General features: G+C 57.7%; 3 protein-coding genes across 3 annotated transcripts; 2 read left to right on the forward strand and 1 right to left on the reverse strand.

Annotated features, from left to right (window-relative positions):
* The first annotated feature begins 2,228 nt into the window (after window positions 1–2,228).
* Window positions 2,229–12,146, forward strand: EFNA1 (ephrin A1). Its single transcript, XM_029054741.2, has 5 exons — window positions 2,229–2,380; window positions 9,863–10,161; window positions 10,311–10,379; window positions 10,971–11,024; window positions 11,278–12,146. Exons 1-5 carry the CDS (start codon window positions 2,283–2,285, stop codon window positions 11,388–11,390), a joined length of 633 nt encoding a protein of 210 aa, XP_028910574.1. The 5' UTR covers window positions 2,229–2,282; the 3' UTR covers window positions 11,391–12,146.
* Window positions 12,147–14,601: 2,455 nt separating this feature from the next.
* On the forward strand, window positions 14,602–20,933 carry SLC50A1 (solute carrier family 50 member 1). Its single transcript, XM_029054734.2, has 6 exons — window positions 14,602–14,730; window positions 15,574–15,651; window positions 17,227–17,350; window positions 19,063–19,224; window positions 20,511–20,630; window positions 20,721–20,933. Exons 1-6 carry the CDS (start codon window positions 14,636–14,638, stop codon window positions 20,820–20,822), a joined length of 681 nt encoding a protein of 226 aa, XP_028910567.1. The 5' UTR covers window positions 14,602–14,635; the 3' UTR covers window positions 20,823–20,933.
* Window positions 20,934–21,868: 935 nt separating this feature from the next.
* Window positions 21,869–24,026, reverse strand: DPM3 (dolichyl-phosphate mannosyltransferase subunit 3, regulatory). Its single transcript, XM_029054735.1, has 2 exons — window positions 23,927–24,026; window positions 21,869–22,229 (listed from the first exon to the last, which is right to left on the reverse strand). Exon 2 carries the CDS (start codon window positions 22,221–22,223, stop codon window positions 21,945–21,947), a length of 279 nt encoding a protein of 92 aa, XP_028910568.1. The 5' UTR covers window positions 22,224–22,229; window positions 23,927–24,026; the 3' UTR covers window positions 21,869–21,944.
* Window positions 24,027–24,816: the final 790 nt, after the last annotated feature.

A 24,816-nucleotide genomic window follows, 5' to 3' on the forward strand; every position in this document is an offset into this window, starting at 1 on the left:
AGCGGGGCCCACAAGGAACTTACAGTCTAGACAGCTGGGCTGCAAACCCAACACACAGTAACACATAATCGATAGTGTGATCCTTTAGTCATCAACTTGGAGGCCGCATCCAAGTGAGTGATTTCTGGGTCACCTAGGCACTTGTACAACCTCGCGCAGCATTTCTGCGAATGCCTCACACGCCCTGTTATTTAAACACTACCTCGCTGGCATCTCTCTTCTCTTCCTCTTGTCATCGGTTCCGGGGCCAGTCCGGTGCCCGGCACATAGAAAGAGCTTAACAGACACCGTAATCATTAATATAATTATGATTTCAGTGTCTGGTCTCCCCTACTAGATTAGAAGCTCCTTGAGGCCGGGGATCTCGTCTTCTAACTCTACTGTAGTCTCCCCAAAGCTCGGGACAGTGCCCTGTGCACCCAGTAGGCGTCTGATAAATACGCTCGATGGATCGAATGATTAATAATTCCTTGCACACTGCGCTCCAGGTCACTTCACTTCCCTGTGCCTCAGTTACCTCATCTGTAAAATGGGGATTAACTGTGAGCCTCATGTGGGGCAACCTGATTACCCTGTATCTACCCCAGTGCTTAGAACAGTGCTCTGCACGTAGTAAGCGCTTAACAAATACCAACATTATTATTAAAGATGTGCTCCTTCTCTGACCGACTCGGCTATGACTGATCTATAGTATTTGTTGAGCACTAAGCGATTGGGAGTAGGCGTGCCCCACCGTCGGTCAATCGATCGATCGCATTTATTGAGCGCTTATGGCACGCAGAGCACTGTGCTGAGTTGGAGGGAGTACCATAAAACAGAGTTGGTAGACACAGCATTTATGTCCATATCTGGGTGTGTGTTGGTTTTTATGTGTGTCTTCTTTCCTGTGAGTCTGTCTCTAGTTTGGGGCAGGGGAGAAAGGGGGTTTGACTGTGCGTGTGTTTGTGTATACAGCTGCGTGTGCTGCAATTTATCCCTATCCATATCCGTAATTTATTTATTTTTATTAACGTTTGTCTCCCCTTCTAGACTCTAAGCTCGTGGTGGGCAGGGAATGTGTCTGTTAGAGTGTTATAAGGTACCCTCTCAAGTGCTAAAACAGTGCTCTGCATGTAGTAAGAGCTCAATAAATTAGAGAAGCAATGTGGTCTAGTGGCTAGAGCCCGGGCTGGAAGTCAGAAGGACCTGGGTTCATATCCTGGCTCTGCCACCTATCTCCTGTGTGACCTTGGGCAAGTCCCCTGACTTCTCTGGGCCTCGATTCCCAGGGGATTAAGAGTGTGAGCCCCACGTGGGACAGGGACTGTGTCCAACCTGATTTGCCTGTATCCACCCCAGAGCTTAGTCCAGTGCCTAGCACAGAGTAAGCGTTTAACAAATACCATAATTATTATTATTATCCCCATATTCCAGATGAGGGAACCGAGGCCCAGAGAAGCGAAGCGACTCTCCCGAGGTCACCCGGCACCCAGGTGGGCTCCCAGCCTTCATCCCCATTTTCCGGGACCGAGGCCCGGAGAAGTGAAGCGACTCGGCCGAGGTCACCCAGCACCCAGATGGGCTCCCAGCCTTCATCCTCATATTCCAGACGAGGGGACCGAGGTCCAGAGAAGTGAAGCGACTCGCTCGAGGTCACCCAGCACCCAGATGGACTCCCAGCCTTCATCCCCATGTTGCAGATGAGGAGACCGAGGTCCAGAGGAGTGAAGAGACTTGCTGGAGGTCACCCAGCACCAGGTGGGCTCCCAGCCTTCATCCTCATATTCCAGACGAGGGGACCGAGGTCCAGAGGAGTGAAGCGACTTGCTCGAGGTCACTCAGCACCCAAGTGGGTTCCCAGCCTTCATCCTCATATTGCAGACGAGGGGACCGAGGCCCAGAGGAGTGAAGCGACTCGCCCGAGGTCACCCGGCCCACAGGTGGCAGAGGCGGAATTAGAGCCCGGCACCTAATAAGCGTTTAGCAAATGGCATTTAAAAAGAAAAAGGTTCTGCCGGTCCGTCCGTCGGTGTGTCCGGGGCCCCCGGGCCTTGTGTCCTGGAGCCCGCAGGAGCATCAGCAGGCCGAAGGGCCGGTCGGTCCCTCCCCGGGTCCCGGGCTGGGGGTGGGGCCGGGGGGCGGGTCCTTCCCGGAGGCGGTGTCGGAGGCGGGGGTTGCGGGTCCAGTCCTCAAAGTGCGGCCCAGGGGAGAGGCCGCCCGGTCCAGCGGAGAATCCCAGCTCGGACGCCCTCCCCTCCCCCTCCCCCTGCCCCCTCCCCCCAGGACCATCCCCGGGACCCCCGATGGAGCCGCTTTGGACGCCTCTGCTCGGCCTCTGCTACCTTCTGGCCGCCGCCACCGCCGATCGCCACACCGTTTTTTGGAACAGCAGCAACCCCAGGTAGGGCCCACCCTGTGCGCCACCCTCGACCCCTGGGAAGCCCCCTCCTCCTCCCTAGGGGGGAGGGGAAGGGGGTAAAGTTGGGGGAGGTCAGGGGGCCGGACAGGGGGGAGGGGGACGCAGCCGAAATCGGGGCCGGGGTCTCCGCCTTTGTTCTGGACACAGTTCCCGGAGTTGGGAAAGGGGAGAGGGAGGGAAGAGGGAGAGGCTCGGATTGGGTGTGTGTGTGTGTGTGACTCCGTGTGTGTATGTGACGCTGTGTGTGACTCCGTGTGGGAGTGTGTGTAGGTGTGAGTGGGTCTCTGCCCTTTGCCCCCCTGTGTTTCTGTACGCGTCTTGGCCTTTTTGCGTGTCTCTGGCCCTGGGTTTCTGTGTTCGGGCTCTAGCTTTGTGTCTGTGCGTGTGTGTATGTGTAAGGGGGGGAGTTTGTGGAGGTGTGAGTGGGTGTGGGTGTGTGTGCGTCTCCTGAGTGGGTCTCTGCCTTTTGCCCCCCCCCCCCGTGACTTTATGTGACTTGGCCTTTTTGCGTGTCTCTGGCCCTGGGTTTCTGTGTTCAGGCTCTAGTTTTGTGTCTGTGTGTGTGTCGGGGGGTGTTTGTGGGAGTGTGAGTGTGTGTAGGGGTGTGTGTGTCTCCTGAGTGGGTCTCTGCCCTTTGCCCCCCTGTGGGTCTGTGTATGTCTTGGCCCTTCTGCGTGTCTCTGGCCCTGGGTTTCTGTGTTCGGGCTCTAGTTTTGTGTGTGTGTGTGTGTATGTCCGGGGGGGAGTGTGTGTGTGTGTGCGTCTCTTGAGTGTGTCTCTGCCCTTTGCCTCTGTGTGTGTGTCTGGGCCTTTTTGTGTGTCTCTGCCCTTTGCCTCTCTGTGTGTGTCTTGGCCTTTTTGCGTGTCTCTGTCCTTGGATTTCTGGGTTCAGGCTCTAGTTTGTGTGTGTGTGTGTCGGGGGGAGGAGTTTGTGAGTGTGAGTGTGTGCGTCTCTTGAGTGTGTGTAGATGTGCGTGCGTCTGCCATTTGCCTGTGTGTTGCCTTCTGTGCGTGTCTCTGTCCCTCGGTTTCTATGTTCTGGCTCTAGTTGTGTGTGTGTGTGTGTGTGTTTCGGGGGGGGGGGGTGTAAGTTGACTGTGTCTGTGTGTGAGTGCGTCTCTTGAGTGTGTATAGGTGTGTCTGCGTCCCTTGAGTGTGTCTCTGACCTTTGCCTGTGTGTATGTGTCTGGCTTTTGTGTGTGTCTCTGTCCTGGGGTTTCGGTGTTTTGGCTCTAGTTTTGTGTGTGTGTGTGTGTGTGTGTGTCGGGGGGGTGAGTTTGACTCTGTGTGTGTCTGCCACTTGCCTGTGTGTATGTGTATTGACTTTTGTGCGTGTCTCTGCCCCTGTCTCTAGTTTTGTGTCTGTGAATATGGGGGTGGGGGGTTGACTGTGGGTGTTTGGGGGAGTTTGATTGTGTGTGTATGTGTGAACAAATGTATGTGCGTCTCTTGAGAGTGTGTGCGACTGGCCTGGGTGTGTGGTGTGTGTGTTGGCTTTTGTGTATGTCTGTCCCTGGGCTTGTGTGTTTCTGTCTCCAGTTTTGTGGGGGAGAGTTTGTGGGGTGGCGGGGGAGTTTGACTCTTATGTGTGTAAAGTTGTGTGCGTGCGATTTGCCTCTGTATGTGTGTGTGTGTTGGCTTTTGTGTATGTCTCTGATCCTGTGTGCCTGTATACGTGTCTCTAATTTTGTATGTGTGTGCATGCGATTTGCCTCTCTGTGTGTGTTGTTGGCTTCTGTGTGTGTCTCTGTTCCTGGCTCTAGTTTTGTGTGTATGGGTGTGTGTGTGTGTGTGGGGGGTGAGTTTGACTCTGTGTGTGTGTTTGTGTGTATAGCTGTGTGTGTGCACCTCTGGAGAGTGTGTGCGATTGGCCTGCATGTTTACGTGTGTTGGCTTTTGCAAGTGTCTCTGCCCTTGCGTCTGTGTTCTTGTCTCTAGTTTGTGTGTATGGGTGAGGTTGTGTGTGTGCACAGCCGTATGTGTGCTTCTCTCTAGTGTGTGTGCAATTTACCTGTGTTTGTGTGTGTGTTGTCTTTTGTGAATGTCTATCTCTGTGGGTTTGATTGTGGATCTGTGTTCCTGTCTAGTTGGGGGGGGGGGGGGGGGGGAGTTTGACCCTCTGTGTGTGTGCTTTGCCTGTGAGCGTGTTGGCTTTTGTGCGTGTCTCTGTCCCAGTGTGTTTGCTTGTGTGTCTGTGCTCTTGTCTCTAGTTTTGTGTGTGTGCGGGGGACTGAGTTTGACTCTGTGCCTGCGTTTGCGTGTACAGCTGTGTGTGCATGTGCGGTGGGCAAGCGATTTGTCTGTGTGCGTGTTCACTTTCGTCTCTGTCCCTGTGGGTTTGCAGGGGGGACTGGGTTCCTGTCTTCTTTTTTTGGTGGGTGAATTTGACTGTGGGTGTGGGTGTCCATCCGTGGGTATTTTCCAGTGTGTATACAAGGGGCGTGAGTATCTGTCTTCCTTTGAGTGTTGTGTGGGTGTGCGGTGTTGGTGCGTGTTTTCCTGGAAGTCTTTGTCCGGTTTTCCTGTAAATGTGTGTGTGTGCGCGTGGTGTTTGGTGTGTGTTTTCTTGGAAGTTTTTGGCCGCTCCTGTCCGTTTTCCTAAGTGTGAAGTGTGTGTGTGTGTGTGGTGTTTGGTGTGTGTTTCCTTGGAAGTGTTTTGTCTGCTCCTGTCCGTTTTCCTGTTAGGTGAGAAGTGTGTGAAGTGTGTGTGTGGTATTTGGTGTGTGCTTCCTTGGAAGTTTTTGTCCGCTCCTGTCCGTTTTCCTGTTAAGGCTCTGTATGTGTGGTGTTTGGTGTGTGTTTCCTTGGAAGTTTTTTGTCCGCTCTTGTCTGTGTTCCTGTTGTGTGTGAGTGTGTGTTCCTGCGAGATTCCAGGGGAGAAAGTGAGAAGGCCCGGTGTGGGGACCACAAACACACAAACCACCCAACACACCCCCACACCCAACATCCACACGGAGCGTGTGCCCTTGGCCTGGGCGAAAGTCCGGCCCTGGCCTGGCCCGGGGTGTCCGGCCGGGAAATGACCCCTGCCGCCTGCTGCCCCGCCACCTTCCCGCGCCTCCCGAGGCCCCTTCCGTTCCCAACCTCCTGCTTTTCCTCTTTTTCAGGAAAAGCCCTCCCCTCCCCCTTTTCCTCCTCCTCCTCCCCCTCCCCATGGGACCCCTCCCTATCCGCTCCCCCCTGGAGGGGGGCAAGAGATGGGTGCAGGTGGGGGGGGGGGGTGGGAGTGGCACCGGGGTCCCCCCCACCCCCCTTTTCCCCCCCCATCTCCTCCCCCTCCGTGGGACCGGGCCGGGGCGGGGGGTGGTGACTCAAGAGTCCGTCACGGAGGAGGGAGCGGAATTACCTGTTCCCGAAATGGCTTCCTGGCTTATCTCTCCCGGCGTTGGGGGGAAGCCCCAGGAATTTCCCAATCCACTGGAGACACCCCCTCTTCTCTTCCCCATCCCCCCCATTGCCCACCCCCCAACCCCCATCCGCTCCCCCTTTTAAGACTCGCGGACCGGCAGGGTTAGGGGACCCCCTGGCCCAGGAAGGGCGGGGCGTGCCCAATAATACTAGTAATAATAATCATGATGATGAGGGTATTTATTAAGCGCTATGTGCCGTACACTATTCTAATCGCCGGGGTAGATCCAAGGTAGGTTGTAATAATGTTAATGTTATAATGTTGGTATTTGTTAAGCGCTTCCTATGTGCCGAGCACTGTTCTAAGCGCTGGGGTAGACATAGGGGAATCAGGCTGTCCCACGTAGGGCTCACAGTCTTAATCCCCATTTTACAGATGAGGGAACTGAGGCACAGAGAAGTTAAGTGACTCGCCCACAGTCACACAGCCGACAAGTGGCAGAGCTGGGATTCGAACTCATGAGCCCTGACTCCAGAGCCCGTGCTCTTTCCACTGAGCCACGCTGCTTCTCTAACGTGGGGCTCCCGGGCTTCATCCCCATTTGACAGATGAGGTCACTGAGGCCCAGAGAAGTGAGGCGACTTGCCCCAAGTCCCACAGCCGGGATTAGAACCCACGACCTCTGGCTCCCAAGCCGGGGCTCTTTCCACTGAGCCACGCGGCTTCTCCGTGCCCAAGGGGTGGGGGGCGCCGTCCCCCCCGGAGGTGACCACCGTCCCCGGGCTGGACCTGGGCAAGAGGGAGATTTGGGGAGGCAAGAGGTGATTTGGGGGGGAAGGATGGATTTAGGGGGATAAGGTTGGGGGCTAGCTGGAGTGGATTTTGGGGGGGGGGGGAGGATAGATTTAGGGGGTTAAAGTTGGAGCTAGGAGCAGTGTAGATTTGGGGGGAACAGGTAGACCAAGTTAGGGTCTAGATGTGTGTATTTTGGGGGGGAATGATAGCTATAGGGGAATAAAGTTGGGATCTAGGTGGAGTGTAGGTTTTGGAGGAAAGGGTAGATTTAGGGGGAGGAAGGTGGGAGCTAGGTGCAGAGAAGATTTTGGGGGGAAGGATAGATTTGGGGGATGAAGTTATGGGCTAGATGCACTGTAGATTTTGGGGGAAGAAGCAGTGTGGCCTAGTGGACAGAACCTGGGCCTGGAATCCGGAAGGACCTGGGTTCTAATCCCGACTCCACCACCCGTCTGCCGTGGGACCGTGGGCGAATCACTTCACTTCTCTGTGTGCTTCAGTCGCCTCATCTGTAAAATGGAGATTGAGACTGGGAGCCCCACGTGGGACGCCGACTATGTCCAAACTGATTAACCTCTGTCTACCCCAGCAGTTAGTACAGAGTTAGTACAGTGCTGGGCATGTAGTAATCGCTTACCAAATACCATTTTTTAAAAAAAGGATAGATTCAGGGGAATAAAGTTGGGGCCTAGGTGTAGTGTAGATTTGGGGGGAAGGATAGATTTAGGCGAATAAAGTTGGGGGCTAAGTGTAGTGAAGGTTTGGGGGGAAGGGTAGATTTTGGGAGATAAAATGGGACTAGGAGCAGTCTAGCTATTGGGGGAAAGGATAGATTTGGGGGGATAAAATTAGGGGTCATTACAGTGTAGATTTAGGAGAAAAAGATAGATTTAGGAGCAAGGAAGATAAAATTGGGCCTGGGTGCGGTGAGGATACTGGGGAAGGATAGATTTAGAGGGTTAAAGTCGGGCCTACGAGCAGTGTGGATTGGGGGGGAAGGATAGATTTGGGGGATGCAATTGTGGGCTTGGCGGAGGGTAGATTTTGGAGGAAAGGATAGATTTAGGGGGATAGAGTCGGGCCTACGAGCAGTGTGGATTTGGGGGGGGAAGAGTAGATTTAGGGGGGTAAAGTTGTGGGCTTGGTGGAGTGTAGATTTTGGAGGGAAGGATGAGAGATTTAAGAGAATTAACTTGGGGGCAAGGTGCAATGTGGATATTGGGGAAAGGATAGGTTTGGGGGGAGAAAGTTGAGGCAGAGATTTGGGATTTTGAGAGATCCCTAATGGAGCTGGGGCGGCGGGGGGCCGGGGGAGATCTCCCAGGACCAAGGGGATGGCGTGCCGGGGCTCCCCGCCCAATCAATCGATCAATCGATGGGATCGATCGAGCGCTTATACTGTGTACTTCCAGGCTTGCTCCCTTTCTTCATCGCCCCTCCCAACCCCGCAGCGCTTAGGTCCCTATCGGTCATTTATTTATTTCTATTCATTTCTGTCTCCCCCTCTAGGCTGAAAGCTCCTTGTGGGCAGGGAATGTGTCTGTTTATTGTTCGTTCATTCAGCCGTATTTACTGAGCGCTTACTATATGCAGAGCACTGGTCTAAGCCCTCGGGAGAGCACGGTAGAACGATAAACACATTCACGTTGTTCCATTGTCCTCTCCCGAGCGCTTAGGCCCAGTGGTCTCCATGCAGTAAGCGCTCGATAAATACGACCGAATTAATATGTGCAGAGCACTGTTCTAAACGCTTGGGAGGGTACAATACAAAACAGAAACAGCAGATACGTTCCCTGCCCAAAGCGAGCTTAGAGTCTAGAGGGGGAGACAGACATTAATAAATAATTTCTAAGAAATCATTTAAAGATATGCACATAAGTGTTGGGGATGGGGTGAAAAGCAAATGACCAGGCAATCAGCCAGTCAGTCGTACTTATTGAGCGCTCACTGTGTGCAGAGCACTGTACTCAGCGCTCGGGAGAGGACCAGAGAACAATAAACAGAAGCAGCGTGGCTCAGTGGAAAGAGCACGGGCTTTGGAGTCAGGGCTCATGAGTTCGAATCCCAGCTCTGCCCCTTGTCGGCTGTGTGACTGTGGGCAAGTCACTTCACTTCTCTGTGCCTCAGTTCCCTCATCTGTAAAATGGGGATTAAGACTGTGAGCCCCACGTGGGGCAACCTGATTCCCCTCTGTCTACCCCAGTGCTTAGAACGGTGCTCGGCACATAGTAAGCGCTTAACAAATACCAACATTATTATTATTATTCCCTGCCCACAACAGACTTACAGGGTGAGGCAGACTTTAATAGAAATCGGTAAATTACAGATCTGCACACAAATGCTGTGGGTTTGCGAGGTGGGACGTTGGCCTAGCGGAGAGCGCAGGGGCCTGGGAGTCAGAAGGTCCTGGGTTCTAATCCCGGCTCTGCCACTTGTCTGCTGCGTGACCTTGGGCGAGTCACTCGACTTCTCTGGGCCTCAGTTCCCTCATCTGTAAAATGGGGTTTAAGGCTGTGAGCCCCCGTGGGGCACGGACCGTGTCCAACCTGGTTATCTTGTAACCCAGTGCTTAGAACGGTGCCTAGCAAATACCATCATTATTAAATGTCCAGTCAGTCATTCGGTCGTACTTATTGAGCGCTCACTGTGTGCAGAGCACTCTACTATGGGGATGACTGTGTCAAATGGGGATGAAGACCGGGAGCCCCACGGGGGACAACCTGATGACCTTGTATCTACCCCAGCGCTCAGAACAGTGCCTGGCACATAGTAAGCGCTTAACAAATGCCAACATTATTATTATTATTATTTCTAAGTTCTCGGTAGAGGACAATATAACAACAAACAGCCACATTCCCTGCCCACAACGAGCTGACAGTCCAAAAGGGGAGACAGAGCACAGATATAGATAGAGCCCGGGCCTGGGAGTCCGAAGGTCACGGGTTCTAATTCCGGCCCCAACCCTTGTCTGCTGTGTGACCTTGGGCAAGTCGCTTCACTTCTCTGGGCCTCCGTTCCCTTCTCTGTCAAATGGGGATTGAGACCGCGAGCCCTTCGTGGGGTAGGGGAACTCCGCCCAGCCCGATCAAAGCGCTTGGGACAGTGCTTCGCGCACAGTGAACACTCAGTAAATCCGACTGAGCGAATGATTTGCTCGTCCCCACCCCCCCGGGGTTTAGGACAGTGCCTGGCACGTAATGAGCGCTTGGCAAATACCATTATCATGATTATTACCGTTTTTTATTATTATTAGAAATAAATCAGACCCCCAACGCCGCTCCCCACGGCTCCCCTGACCTGACCTCCCCCGGCCCCCGTAGGTTCCAGAGCAAAGATTACACGGTCTACGTCCAGCTCAACGACTACTTGGACATCGTGTGTCCCCACTATGAGGACGAGGCCGCGGCTAGCGGACGACCCCTGGAGCGTTACACCCTGTTCCTGGTGGAGCGGGAAGACTACGTTCTGTGCCACCCCAGCTCCCGCGACCAGGTCCGCTGGCAGTGCAGCCACCCCACCGCCCGCCACGGCCCCGAGAAGCTCTCCGAGAAGTTCCAGCGCTTCACCCCCTTCACCCTGGGCAAGGAGTTCAAGGAGGGGCACAGCTACTATTACATCTGTGAGTGACCACCCCCCCCCCCCGGGGGAGGGCCGGCTCGGAGGGTCCCGGAGGGCGGCGCGGGGCGTCGCCCCGGGGGCGGGCGGGCACCCGGAGAGGAGGGGGCCGCCGGAGCCGGCCCTCACCCCCCTCGGCCCCTCTGCTTCTAGCCGAGCCCCTTCACGAGACCCTCGAAGCCCCCTGCCTCAAGCTCAAAGTGACGGTCAGCGACCGGACCTGTAAGTGTCGGGGATTCATTCGTGCGGTCAGTCGTATCCGTTGGGTGCTTCCTGGGTGCGGAGCGCTGCGCGCAGCGCTTGGGAGAGGACCCGGGAACAAGAAACGCGTACCGGGTGCAGAGCGCCGTACCGAGCGTCTGGGAGAGTACGGGGCCCGGGGGAGAGAGAGCTGGCCTGGGAGTCAGAAGGACCCGGGTTCTAATCCGGGCTCCACCGCTTGTCTGCCATGTGACCTTAGGCAGGGCACCTTGCTGGGCCTCAGTTCCCTCATCCGGAAAACGGGGGTGAAGACCGCGAGCCCCTTGTGGGACGGGGACTGTGTCCAACCCGGTTAGCTCGGATCTCCCCCGACGCTTAAAATAGTGCCTGGCACAGAGTAAGCGCCTAACACATCCCATCACTTACCGTGGAACAATAGACAGACCCGTTCCCTGCCCACGACGAGCTTACGCCCTAGGGGATAACGTCCCGTCCGCCCCTCCCCGGCGGTTCCCCGGCCCCCCGACTCTCCCACCCATCCCCCGGCCCTGTCGACGCCCCCCCCACCCTTTCTCCGACCCCCCCGGCTTGACCCTCCTGTCCCCGTTGCAGCCCACAACCCGCCGCTCGACGCCGAGACAAAGAAGGAACCGGGACTCCCAGCTGGTGAGGGACCCGGTGCATTCGTTTATCCCGTCGTATTTCTCGAGCGCTGTCTGGGTGCAGAGCACTGTGCTAAGCGGTCGGGAGAGGACAGTCGGACAACAAACACGTTCCCTGCCCGCCCCAAGCTGACGGTCTCGGGTGGGGGTGCTGGGTGGGCGGGTGGCCGGGGGATCGAGACGGGGGCCGGGGGTGGGGGGTCGTTCCGGGCGGGACCCCGGCCGTTCCCGCTCTCAGCGCCCGCCCCATCTTGCAGACGATCCAGATGCCCAGGTCCTGCACAGCGTCGGACACAGCGCCGCGCCGCGCCCCTGCCCCCTGGCCTGGTCCATGCTGCTCTTACCCCTGATCCTGCTGCAGACCCCCTGAGGGAGGGCGGCACCGGCCTCGTGTGAAGTCTGGTCCCGGCGACCCCGGCGGACGGGAGCCGCCCCTTCCTCTCCACTCCCCCGCGCCCCCCACAACTCACGCACAAGCTGCCCCTCTCCTGTGGTGGGAGGCGGGGGCGGGCCCAAAGACAGAGAAGTGGGAGGGGCTCGAGCCCGGGTTCGGGGGGCAGTGCCCACCGGCCTCCTGGACTCATAAATCCCCCTCCCTCCCGCAGGGGTGGCGGGGGGGAAAGGCCCCGACCCTCTTGCATTTTGCCAAAGAAGAACAATATCAGGAATCGTCCCGCTGGGCACGGCCCCGGACGGAGAGGCGCCGGGCGGTCAGCCCTCCCTCGTGCCCGTCGGTCACCCGCACACTGGAACAACCGAGGGGGCGTCCCCTCCCCTGCCCCCGGGCCTGGGAACGTTCCTGGAAGTCGAGAGGAGAGAGAAAGGACCCGCGCCAGGCCCTTCTTCCAAGCCAACGTCGCGAAACTCGCCTCTGCCCTGGCCAGACTGTGGGGAAGAAACGGGGCGGCGGGGGGTTGGGGGGGACCGTGCTCACCCCGGCGGAGGGGGCACGGTACCTTGGCAGTGCCGATGTTTGCCGCTCGTGTAGCCTGTTGGGCAGTGCCCAGTGTATATAGTTTGTGTACATAATCTCTGCCCCCTTCCCCGAACACTTGTAAAAAGTTCTGTGACTGGAATTTTTATACGATTATTGCGTTGGAAATAAAATGGCCACGAGTCGTCGGTTTTTGGTTGTGTGTTTTGGAGGTGCAGGTGGCGGTGGCTCTCCTGCCCTCTCTGGGGGTCTTCGTGTCCCTCCCCCTGCCTCCTTCCCCAGCAGTGGGTGGGAGGAGGTGCCTGGGGTAGGTAAAACCAGCGCACATGGAAGCGCACGCTCGCGCGCTCCCTCTTTAGAAGGATAGAGCCTGGGCCTGGGGTCCTCATCCTGGCTCTGCCACGTGTCCGCTGGGTGAACCTGGGCAGGTCCCAGCACTTCCCTGAGCCTCAGTTCCCTCGTCTGTAAAATGGGGGTGGAGACCGGGAGCCCCACGGGGGACAGAGACTGGGTCCAACCCGATTAACTTTCATTCAGGCCTATTTTGGGAGTGTTTACTGTGGGCAGAGCACTGCGCTAGGCTCTTGTACTTGTATCTTGTACCCTAGGGCTTAGGACAGTGCTCCGCCCATAATTATGGCACTTGGTAAGCGCTTACTCTGCCAGGCACTGTTCTGAGCGCTAGGGTGGAGACAAGGAAATCGGATTGGACGGTCCCTGTCCCAGGTGGGGGGCTCATAGTTGGTATTTATTAAGCGCTTACTATGTGCGGAGCACTGTTCTAAGCGCTGGGGTATACAGGGTAATTAGGTTGTCCCACATAATAATAATAATGTTGGCATTTGTTAAGCGCTTACTATGTGCCGAGCACTGTTGTAAGCGCTGGGGTAGATACGGGGTCATCGGGTTGTCCCACGTGAGGCTCACAGTTAATCCCCATTTTACGGATGAGGTCACTGAGGCCCAGAGAAGTGAAGTGACTTGCCCAAAGTCACACAGCCGACAAGGGGCGGAGCCGGGATTCGAGCCCATGACCTTCAGAAGGTATTTGTTAAGCGCTTACCATGTGCCGAGCACCGTTCTAAGCGCTGGGGTAGACATAGGGGAATCGGGTTGTCCCGCGTGGGGCTCACAGTGTTAATCCCCATTTTGCAGATGAGGGAACTGAGGCCCAGAGAAGTGAAGTGACTTGCCCACAGTCACACAGCCGACAAGTGGCAGAGCTGGGATTCGAACTCATGAGCCCTGACTCCCAATCCCGTGCTCTTTCCACTGAGTCTTTAACAAGCAGCATGATTCTTCTTCTTCGTCTTCTTCCAATCCGTGCCGGTGCTGCCCATCTCCGTGGGCACAGGTTCACCCTCCTCCTCGTCCCCCCCTTTGCTTTGAGCCGGTGCCCGGACGTGCAGTGGGCAGGGGAGCGGTGAGTCAGGCCGGGGCACTGCGCCCTGAGCTGGGCGGAGGCCGGGCCGGGGCGCCGGTTGGGCTGCGCCCGGCCAAGCGGTGGTGCCAGTCCAGGGTGCCAGGGGCCCCCGGGGCGTCCCTGCAGATGGGGGGAGGGGAAGGACGAAGCGGGGCCGGGCTGGGCAATAATAATTCAATCATTCAATAATTGTCTTAGTCTTGTCTGTCTCCCCCGATTAGACTGTGAGCCCCTCAGTGGGCAGGGATTGTCTCTCTCTGTTGCCTAATTGTCCATTCCGAGCGCTTAGAAAGTGCTCTGCACATAGTAAGCGTTCAATAAATACTATTGAATGAATGAATGAATAATTCATTCAATAAATACCATTGAATGAATGAATGATGCATTCAATAACTACTATTGAATGAATGAATGATGCATTCAATAAATACTATTGAATGAATGAATCATTCATCCAATAAATACTATTGAATGAATGAATGATTCATTCAATAACTACAATTGAATGAATGAATGCTTCATTCAATAAATACTATTGAATGAATGAGTAATTCATTCAATAAATACTATTGAATGAATGAATGATTCATTCATTCAATAAATGCTACTGAGTGAATGGGCACTGGGCAGCCAAGGCCAGGCCTGGGCCTTCGAGCCTGGCTAATAATAATAATAATAATAATAAGGTTGGTATTTGTTAAGCGCTTACTCTGTGCAGAGCACTGTTCTAAGCGCTGGGGGAGAGACAGGGTCATCGGGTGGTCCCCCGTGGGGCTCCCTGTCTTCATCCCCATTTTCCAGATGAGGTCACTGAGGCCCAGTGAAGTGACTGGCCCACGGTCACCCAGCTGACAAGTGGCAGGGAGCAGGATTCGAACCCACGATCTCCGACTCCCAAGCCCGAGCTCTTGCCACTGAGCCACGCTGCTTCTGGGTGGGGGGAGGGGAGCGGGTCCAGGGCCCACGTGACCGCCCGGGGCGGGATCGGGCAGGTGGTGGGGGAGGGGCGCGGTGTGACGTCACGAAGAGGGCGGGGAGCCCCGCGGTCTGATTGGACGCGGGGCGGGAGGGGGCGGGGAGTGACGTCACGGAGGGGCCGGGAGCCCCGCGCCCCGATTGGACGCCAGGAGGGGGCGTGGCCCTGACGGGTGGGAGGGCGGAGCGCGGCGCGGCCTGATTGGATGCCCGGTGTGGGGGCGTGGCCCCGTCGGGGGGGGGGGGGACGGGGCGGCCGGGCCGGCAGGCTCCCCGGGGCAGCATGGAGGAAGCGGAGGCGGCGAAGGCGGCGGTGACGGACTCGCTCCTCTCCGGGGCCTGCGTGCTCTTCACCCTCGCCATGTTCTCCACCGGCCTGTGAGGGCCCGGGGCGGTGGGGGGACGCCCACAGGGGGACGTGGACGCTTCCGGGAGAGCGCAGGGGCGGGGCCCGAGGGGATCGGGGCAGAGGCACGAGGGGCGGAGCCTGAGGCGCTGGGGGCACGAGGGGCCTGAGGTCTTTGGGGGCGGGGCGCGAGGGGCGGGGTCTGAGGTGATTGGGGACTAGACGGAGGCGGGGCCTGACGTGTTCGTGGGCGGGGCCCGGGGTGATTGGGGGCGGGGCTCGAGGCACGAGGACGGTGTCTGAGGTGATTGGGGGCGGGGTCTCAGGTGTTTGGGGCGGGGCTTGAGGCACAAGGGGCGGGGTCCGGTGTGATTAGGGGCGGGGCTTGAGGCACGGGGGCGGTGCCCGAGGTGATTGGGGCCTGGGCAGAGGCGGGGCCTGAGGCAAGAGGGGCGGGGCCGGAGGGTCTGGGGGCGGGGCCTGAGGTGATGAGGCGGGGCCGGAGGTGATTGGATCCTGAGCAGAGGCGGGGCCTGAGTGTCTGGGGGCGGGGCCTGGGGCACGAGGGCCGGGGCCTGAGGTGATTGGACGGGGCCTGAGTGTCTGGGGGCGGGGCCTGGGACCCGAGGGGCGGGGCCTGAGTGTCTGGGGGCGGGGCCTGGGGCACGAGGGGCGGGGCCTGAGTGTCTGGGGGCGGGGCCTGAGGTGATTGGGCGGGACCGAGGCGGGGTCGGATCTGATTGGGTCATGAGCAGGGGCGGGGCCTGAGCGTCTGGGGGCGGAGCCTTAGGTGCTTGGGGGCGGGGCTTGCGGGGGCGGTCAGGGTGGTGCGGCCCCTCCCCCCTCCGCGCGCCCACCCCGCCCCCTCCCGGCAGGTCGGACCTTCGGCACATGCGCCTCAGCCGCAGCGTGGACAGCGTCCAGTTCCTGCCCTTCCTCACCACCGACGTCAAGTGAGAGGGGCAGGGGCCCGCGCGGGGGGGGGGGGGGGGTCAGAATAACAATTATAATAATGTTGGTGTTTGCTAAGCGCTTACTAGGTGCCAAGCACTGTTCTAAGCGCTGGGGGATACAAGGTCATCACGTGGTCCCCCGTGGGGCCCCCAGTTTTCATCCCCATTTGACAGAGGAGGCCCAGAGAAGTGAAGTGACTTGCCCAAAGCCCCACAGCTGACAATAATAAAAATATTGGTATTTGTGAAGCGCTTCCTCTGTGCAGAGCACTGTTCTAAGCGCTGGGGGAGATCCAGGGTCATCAGGTGGTCCCACGGGAGGCTCCCAGTCTTCATCCCCATTTGACAGAGGAGGGGACTGAGGCCCAGAGAAGTGACTCGCCCACAATCCCACAGCTGACAAGTGGCGGAGCCGGGATTCGAACCCACGACCTCCGACTCCCAAGCCCGGGCTCTTTCTACTGAGCCACGCTGCTTCTCAGAAGGAGCTGGATTCCAATTCCGCCTCCGCCGCTTGTCTGCCGTGTGACCTCGTGACAGTCACTTCACTTCTCGGGGCCTCGGTGACCTCATCTGTCAAATGGGGATGAAAACCGTGAGCCCCACGTGGGGCATCCCGATGACCTTCTGTCTCCCCCAGCGCTTAGAACAGGGCTTGGCACATAGTAAGTGCTTAACAAATACCAACGTCATTATTCTCATTATTATTATTGTTATTCACTTCTCCGGGCCTCAGTTCCCTCCTCTGTAAAATGGGGATGAAGCCTGTGTGCCCCACGTGGGACAGGGGACTGGGTCCAACCCGATTCACTTGTGTCCGCCCCAGCGCTTAGAACAGTGCCCGGCACATAGAGAGTGCCTCCCCAATACCGTAATTATTATTATTCACTTCTCTGGGCCTCAGTTCCCTCATCTGGAAAATGGGGATCGAGCCTGTGAGTCCCTTGTCAGACAGGGACGGTGTCCAGAGATTTTGCTTGTATAGTAACGATGGTATCTGTTAAGCGCTTACTCTGTGCCAAGCACTGTTCTAAGCACTGGAGTAGATTGAAGTTGATGAGGTTGCCCCACGTGGGGCTCACGGTCCTCATCCCCATTTTAAAGATGTGGTCACTGAGGCCCAGAGAAGTGAAGTGACTTACCCCAGGTCACCCAGCAGACAGGTGGCGGAGCCGGAATTAGGACCCACGGCCTCTGACTCCCAAGCCCGGGCTCTTTCCCTTAAGCCACGCTGCTTCTCATCGACCCCAGCGCTTAGTACAGTGCCTGGCACATAGTAAGCCCCACACTTAGCGGCAGCGTGGCTCAGTGGAAAGAGCCCGGGCTTCGGAGTCGCGGGTTCGACTCCCGGCTCTGCCGCTTGGCAGCTGTGTGACCGTGGGCGAGTCGCTTCGCTTCCCTGGGCCTCGGTGACCCCATCTGTCAAATGGGGATGGAGACCGGGAGCCTCACGTGGGACCACCCGATGACCCCGTCCCTCCCCCAGCGCTTAGAACAGAGCTCTGCACCCAGTAAGCGCTTAACAGATACCAACATTATTATTATTATCATCATCCACCCCTCCCGCCCCACAAGCAATCTGAGCTGGCTCAGCTACGGAGGCCTGAAGGGCGACTGGACGCTCATCTTGGTCAACGCGGTGGGGGCGGCGCTCCAGACCCTCTACATGCTCACCTACCTCTACTACGTCCCGCGCAAGGTGCCGCACAGACGATTACGGGGGGGCCGGGGAGGGAGGGAGGGGACTCCCGGCGTGACCCGCAGCGGGCGGAGGTACCACCCGGGGTACCCGGGCACCATCCGGGCCCAAATCGGGGCGGGCAATCCAAGGATGGGGTAGGAGGAGGTGGGCGGTGAAGACGGGCCAGGGACAATTTGGGAGGGGGCGTGTCTTCATTCAGCTGTATTTATTCCAGAAGCAGCGTGGCTCACTGGAAAGAGCCCGGGCTTTGGAGTCAGAGGTCATGGGTTCGAACCCCGGCTCTGCCCCTTGTCAGCTGGGTGACTTTGGGCAAGTCACTTCACTTCTCGGTGCCTCAGTTCCCTCATCTGCAAAATGGGGATTAAGACTGTGAGCCCCACGTGGGACACGCTTAACAGATACTAACAAATACCAACATTATTGAGTGCTGACTGTGTGCAGAGCACTGTACGAAGCGCTTGGGAGAGTGCAGTAGACCGCTACAACTGACGCATTCCCTGCCCACATCGAGCTGACGGTCTAGAGGGGGAGACAGACATGAATAGAAATAGATAAATGAGGGATATAATTCAGTCACTAGTATTTATGGAGTGCCTACTATGTGCAGAGCACTGTACTAAGCGCTTGGAATGGACAAATCGGTAACAGATAGAGAGAATCCCGGCCCTTTGACGGGCTTACGGTCTGATCGGGGGAGAACAGCCTAATCGGAGGAGAACAGTCTAATCGGGGGAGACATATAGTAATAATGAGAATAATGATGTTGCAATTTTTAAGCGCTTACCCTGTGCAGAGCACTGTTCTAAGCGCTGGGGAGATACAGGGTCATCAGGTTGTCCCACGTGAGGCTCACAGTCTTCACCCCCATTTTACAGATGAGGGAACTGAGGCCCAGAGAATAATAATAATAATAATGTTGGTATTTGTTAAGCGCTTACTATGTGCAGAGCACTGCTCTGAGCGCTGGGGTAGACACAGGGGAATCAGGTGGTCCCACGTGGGGCTCACAGTCTTAATCCCCATTTTACAGATGAGGGAACTGAGGCACCGAGAAGTGAAGTGACTTGCCCACAGTCACCCAGCTGACAAGGGGCAGAGCTGGGATTCGAACTCATGAGCCCTGACTCCAAAGCCCGTGCTCTTTCCACGGAGCCACGCTGCTCCAGAGACGTGAAGTGACTCGCCCACGGTCACCCAGCTGACAAGGGGCAGAGCCGGGATTCGAACCCATGACTTCTGGCTCCCAAGCCCGGGCTCCTTCCACGGAGCCACGCTGCTTCTCTAATGGACCTAAGCGGCGTGGGGCCGGGACGGGGGATGAAGAAAGGGAGCGAGTCGGGGTGACGCAGGAGGGAGAGGGAGAAGAGGAAAGGAGGGCGCAGTCAGGGAGGGCCTCGCGGAGGAGACGGGCCTTTAGTAAGGCTTTGATGCGGGGGAGAGTCGTCGCCTGTCCGATTTGGGGAGGTCGGCGGCGAGGTGAGAAGGGTGGCGTTAGAGGAGCCGGGTTGGCGGAGGAGAGGAGGGGTCTCCGATCCAGAGAGGGATGGGCAACCACTGGAGGTTTTTGAGGAGCGGGGAGACGTGGACTGAACGTTTTTGGAGAAAAATGATCCGGGCAACAGAGTGAAGTGTTTTTGGAGGGGGTGGGGGTGTATGCGTCCATCCCAGAGACCCCCGGCTCACCCCTTCCTGTGTCTCCCCGCCCCCAGGGCCCTGCCCTCCTGCAGACGGTGGCTCTGCTGGGCGTCCTGCTCCTGGGGTATTGCTACTTCCAGCTCCTCGTGCCCGACCCAGGCGTCCGGCTCCAGCAGCTGGGGCTCTTCTGCAGCTTCTTCACCATCAGCATGTACCTCTCGCCCATGGCGGACCTGGTGCGTGGGGGTCTCCCCCAGCCCCCCCCCGGGGCCGGGACGGGGTTAGGGAAGGGGCCGGATGCCCGCTCGGGGGGCCCGATGCGGGTCAGGTCGGGCACGCACGCCCCTCCACCGTCCCCCCGGGCTGGGAGCCTGGGGAGGGGCAGAGGGAGGAAGAGAAGCCGGGTGGCTTAGTGGATAGTGCGCGCATCCCGGGTTCTAATCCATATTTCTGCTGGGTGACCTTGGGTAAGTCATTTCACTTCTCTGGGCCTCAGTTCCCTCCTCCGGAAAATGGGGATTAAGACCGTGAGCCCCGGGTGGGATGCAGACCGAGTCCGACCTGATTATCTTGTAACTTGCAATCATAATAATTATTATTGTTATCAGAACAGTGCTTAACAAATACCATCATTATTAAATGTCCGGTCGGTCGGTCGTACTTATTGAGTGCTCACTGTGTGCAGAGCACTGTACTATGGGGATGACGATGTCACATGGGGATGAAGACGGTCTAGTTTGTACCTACCCCGGTGTTTAGTACAGTGACTGGCACGTAGTAAGCACTTATCAGGTACCAAAAGTAAAAGAAAAAAAAGCGGAAGAGGCATGGTCCCTGCCTTCAGTCCAATTCATTCGATTCAGTCATATTTATTGAGCGCTTACTGTGCGCAGAGCACTGTACTAAGCGCTTAGGAGAGTACAATATAACAACAGACACATTCCCTGCCCACAAGAAGGTTACAGTCCTAGAGGGGGAGACCGACATTAATAGAAATAAATGACGGACACGGGGCCTCAGTTCCTTCGTCTGTAAAACGGGGATTGAGACCGCGAGCCCGATGCGGGACAGGGATGGTACCCAACCCGACTTGCTTGTGTCCTCCACCCCAGCGCTTAGTAAAGTGCCTCGCACACAGCAAGCGCTTAGCAGATGCCACAGTTATTACACGTAATTGAATTTCAGCTGGAGGGGAGCTGCCGGTCCGCCGGCGGAGACCGGCCACACGTCCGTCGTCACGTGTGCGCCGGAGGACGGGCGACTCCTGACGCCGGGCGGGTGGACGCTGTAATGGATAGGTGGGAGCGCAGACCTGGCGACCGTAATTACAGACCGGGGTGGCAGGGCCAGGTTGCCAGGGGCGGAGGGGAGGGTCACCCGCTTGACCCAGGCCGGGTGAGGACAGGCCCGGAAGGCTTCCCGAAGGGGGGACCTCGAAGCAGGCGAGGAGGGGCAGGGAGGGCACCCCGAGATGGGGCGCGGGCGGTGAGTCGGGGGGCTGTGCCGTCACCCTCCCACCCAGGCCAAGATCATCCAGACTCAGTCCACCAAGTGTCTGTCCTACCCCTTGACTGTGGCCACGCTGCTCACCTCCTCCGCCTGGACCCTCTACGGCCTGCGGCTCCACGACCTCTACATCACGGTCAGCGGGGGCGCGGGCCCCGTGGGGGGCGGGGGAGGAGGCGACCCCCCCGGGCCGTTGCCCCACCTCACGCTCCGTCCCTCCCCCCAGGTCCCCAACGTGCCTGGCATCGTCACCAGCCTCATGCGACTCTGGCTGTTCCGGCGATACCCCCCGACGCACGACCGGGCCTACAGGCCCCTCCAGGCCTGAGCCGGGGGGCACCGAGATGACCCCGGAGCCGCCCGCCCTTCCCTTCCCCGTCCGTCGCCGGGAAGGATTCGAGGGGGGTGGGCCTCTTCCGCGGGCAGGGGGGTGGGGGACCGTTACGCTGAGGGAAGGTGGGGGGGGGGGGAGATGTTCCGTTTTTATTTTTTCAGAAGAGATTATTTTTGTTTAATTCATTTCGGGGTTTTTCCAGTAGCAGAGGAGGGAGACTGGGTCGACGATGTGCCTTATAATAAACGCTCACCCTCACGCTCTGCCTGCTCCCTGAAGCGTGGGAGGGCGGGCTGGGGCAGGAGGCGTCGGGGGAGACGGGCAGGGGGTCCGGCTCGGTACTCTGTCTCTTTCGGCACCACTGGCATTCTGGGAGGACCTATGTACTGGCTACCCCCTCCTCCGCCCCCACCCTCAAGGTTCTAGGTGGGCCATCCGACACCCCGGACTGTCCCCCAGGGATCCCACCTGGACCGTCCATCACCTCTGAACTCTCCTCCGGGGACCCAGCCCAGACCATCCAACACCCTTGGCTCTCCCCCAGGGACCCCGTACGGCCCGTCCAACACCCCTGACTCTCCGTGACCCAGCACGGACCATCCGACAACCTTGACTCTCCCCGATAACCCGACCGGAATGTCCAACACTCCTGATTCTCCCCCAGTGACCCAAGCTGGACCATCCCGCACCCCTGACTCTCCCCCAGTGACCCAACCCGGACCCCCCCACCGCCGCTGACCTTCTCCTCTCCTACTTCACCACCCTGACCATCCAGCACCTCCGACTCTCCCCGCCACGACCCAAACCGGACCATCCAGCACCCCTGACCCCTTTCTCTTCCCCCGACTCTCCCTCGGTGACCCAACCCCGATTATCCAACACGCCTGTTTCTTTTCCATCCCCGCCTCTCCCCCCGTGACCTAGGATGGACCCCTCCGCATCCTGATCCTCGTCCTCCCCGGACCCCGTCCCTCTCCCGCCGGCCCTTCTCCTCACCACTTACCGCCCCTTCCCCCTCCACCCGACACAAGCGCCACCAGCCCGGTGAGAAACGTGGACTTTTATTGATGGGCAGGGGAGAGGGGGAGACTCGCCCCGGGAGCGAGGGGGTCTCGGTCAGAAGCGTAAGCCCTTGCGTCCCAGGTCGGCTCGGGCCTGGCGGATCTGGGCCTGCAGCTCGCGGGCGGCGTCCTCGCAGTCATTGAAGCGGGCCACGCGGTAGCCCACGGTGCCCAGCGCGTAGCAACCGGCGACCACCAGCAGGTAGGCGGGCAGGGGGCCCAGGACCTGGTGCCACGGCGGGGGCAGGGCCCGGCTGCCCGGTCCCAGGGTCAGAGCCGCCCAGGCGGAGCCCAGCAGGGCCAGGGCCCACAGCCACTGGGCCAGCTTCGTCATGGCCACCTACGGGGCAGAGGTGCAAGTCGGTCGGTCAGTCACACTCACTGGACACTTACTGTGTGCCGGGCACTGTAATCATAATCATTTTGGTATTTGTTAAGCACATCCTACGGGCCAAGCACTGTTCTAAGCGCTGGGCAGATGCCAGGTAATTAGTTTGTCCCCCGTGGGGCTCACAGTCTTCATCCCCCTTTTACAGATGAGGTCACCGAGGCACAGATTAGTGAAGTGACTTGCCCCAAGTCACATAGCTAAGTGGCAGAGCCGGGATTAGAACCCACGACCCCTGACTGCCAAGCCCGGGCTCTTGGGAGAGGCGGTTTGGATGGAGGCGAGAGGACGGACTGCGGCGATGTCGTGAAGGTTTCGTTTTCGATGCTACTGATGTCCGTCTCCCCCTTCTAGACTGTGAGCCGGTCGTTGGGTGGGGATGATCTCTGTTGCCGAATTGTACTTTCCAAGCGCTTAGTACAGTGCTCTGCACGCAGTAAGCGCGCAATAAATGAGTGAATGAAGGTTGAACGGGCGGGATTTGGTGATGGATTGACTATGTGCATCGAATGAGAGAGTCCAGGATAACGCTTGAGTTACGGGCTCCGTCCGCCTTGGGATCCACCAAAACGCCTTCGTTTTGTCTCCTCCAAGAGGCCCTCCCTGCTTGCGCCCTCCTCTCTTCTCCCACTCCCTTCTGCATCACCCTGACTCGCTCCTTTTACTCATCCCCCCTCCCAGCCCCGCAGCGCTTTCATCCATATCTGTCATTTATTTATTTCTATTCACGTCTGTCTCCCCCCCCCTACAATCTAGACATTAATATCAAGCAGCACGGCGCAGTGGAGAGAGCCCAGGTCTGTGAGTCAGAAGGTCAAAATAATAATCATGATGGTATCTGTGAAGCGCTTACTATGTGCCAAGCACTGTTTTAAGCGCTGGGGGAGATACAAGATAAATCGGGTTGTCCCCCGTGGGGCTCGCCGTCTTCATCCCTATTTTAATAATAATAATGTTGGTATTTGTTAAGCGCTTACTATGTGCAGAGCACTGTTCTAAGCGCTGGGGGAGAGAGAGGGTCAACAGGTTGTCACAGTGAATCCCCATTTTACAGATGAGGTCACTGAGGCCCAGTGTAGTGCCTTGCCCAAAGTGGCAGGGTCAGGATTAGAACCCACCACCCCTGACTCCCAAGCCTGGGCTCTTTCCACCGAGCCACGCTGCTTCTCCTAAGCCCAGCGCTTAGTACAGTGCCTGCCACATAATAAGCGCTTCAAATGCCACAATTATTTTTAGGGTTATTATTAACCCAGGTCCTGGTGACTCCCACTGCTCTGGGCCTCAGTGGCCTCATCTGTCAAATGGGGATAATAATGTTGGTACTCGTTAAGCGCTTCCTATGTGGGGAGCACTGTTCTAAGCGCTGGGGGAGATACAGGGTCATCAGGTGGTCCCACGTGAGGCTCCCGGCCTTCATCCCCATTTTCCAGATGAGGGAACTGAGGCCCAGAGAAGTGACTGGCCCAAGGTCACCCAGCTGACACGTGGCCGAGCCGGGATTCGAACCCATGACCTCGGACTCCCCAGCCCGGGCTCTTGCCCCTGAGCCACGCTGCTTCTCCCTAGGCTTGTCTCCACCCCAGCGCTTAGTACGGTGCGTGGCACATAGTAAGCGCTTCACACAGGCCATGATGCTTAGCGCCCCTCACCTCTCCCGCTCCCCCCAAGTCTCTCCTCAGCGAGGGGCTTCTCCTCACGGGCCGGCGGCCGCCACTGCGCCTGCGCGGGCGGCGCAGAGGCCGCCACTGCGCATGCTCGACCCGCCCCGGCGAAAGCAGCGGCCGTCAATGCGCATGCTCGGCCCGCCCTGGCGGCGCGGCGGCCGCCATTGCGCATGCTCCACAGGCCCCGGCGGCGCGCTGCCTTCTGGGAGTTGTAGTCTCTGGCAGGCTTTTCCTTCCCCTCGCGCTTCCGCCTTCGATTCCGTCTTTACCACGTGGCAGGTAGGAGGGCTACTCATTCATTCATTCATTCATTCATTCATTCACTCACTCACTCACTCACTCACTCATTCACTCACTCACCCATCCATCCATCCATCCATCCATCCATCCATCCATCCATCCATCCATCCATCCATCCATCCGTGTTTAGCGCTTTACTGTGTCCAGAACACTGGACTAAGCGCTTGGGCGAGTACAATCCAACAATATACTGACGCATTCCCTGCCCACCCTCTAGAGCGGGGGAGAGAGGCAGCAATACAAAGAAATAAAATGATAAAAAATAATCCTGATGGTGTTTGTCATGATGGTGTTTGTTAAACGCTTACTAGGTGCCAAGCACTGTTCTAAGCGCTGGGGTAGGTACAAGGTAAGCGCTCAATAAATACGTTTGAATAAGTAATGTTGGCGTTGGTTAAGCGCTTACGAAGTGCCAAGCACTGTTCTAAGCGCTGGGGTAGACACAAGGTAAGCGCTCAATAAATACGTTTGAATAAATAATGTTGGCGTTGGTTAAGCGCTTACGAAGTGCCAAGCACTGTTCTAAGCGCTGGGGTAGGTACAAGGTAAGCGCTCAATAAATACGTTTGAATAAG

Source organism: Ornithorhynchus anatinus, chromosome X5 (genome assembly GCF_004115215.2).
Source record: "Ornithorhynchus anatinus isolate Pmale09 chromosome X5, mOrnAna1.pri.v4, whole genome shotgun sequence".
Classification (NCBI taxonomy): Eukaryota; Metazoa; Chordata; class Mammalia; order Monotremata; family Ornithorhynchidae; genus Ornithorhynchus; species Ornithorhynchus anatinus.

Excerpts from the sequence above, each read along its gene's own strand:
- SLC50A1 (XM_029054734.2), top strand. The coding sequence starts at position 14,636 with ATGGAGGAAGCGGAGGCGGCGAAGGCGGCGGTGACGGACTCGCTCCTC. Across the intron at positions 15,652-17,226 it reads TTCCTCACCACCGACGTCAA|CAATCTGAGCTGGCTCAGCT; the intron begins GTGAGAGGGGCA and ends CCGCCCCACAAG. Across the intron at positions 17,351-19,062 it reads TCTACTACGTCCCGCGCAAG|GGCCCTGCCCTCCTGCAGAC; the intron begins GTGCCGCACAGA and ends CCCCGCCCCCAG.
- EFNA1 (XM_029054741.2), top strand. The coding sequence starts at position 2,283 with ATGGAGCCGCTTTGGACGCCTCTGCTCGGCCTCTGCTACCTTCTGGCC. Across the intron at positions 10,380-10,970 it reads GACGGTCAGCGACCGGACCT|CCCACAACCCGCCGCTCGAC; the intron begins GTAAGTGTCGGG and ends TCCCCGTTGCAG. Across the intron at positions 11,025-11,277 it reads GGAACCGGGACTCCCAGCTG|ACGATCCAGATGCCCAGGTC; the intron begins GTGAGGGACCCG and ends CCCATCTTGCAG.
- DPM3 (XM_029054735.1), bottom strand. The coding sequence starts at position 22,223 with ATGACGAAGCTGGCCCAGTGGCTGTGGGCCCTGGCCCTGCTGGGCTCC.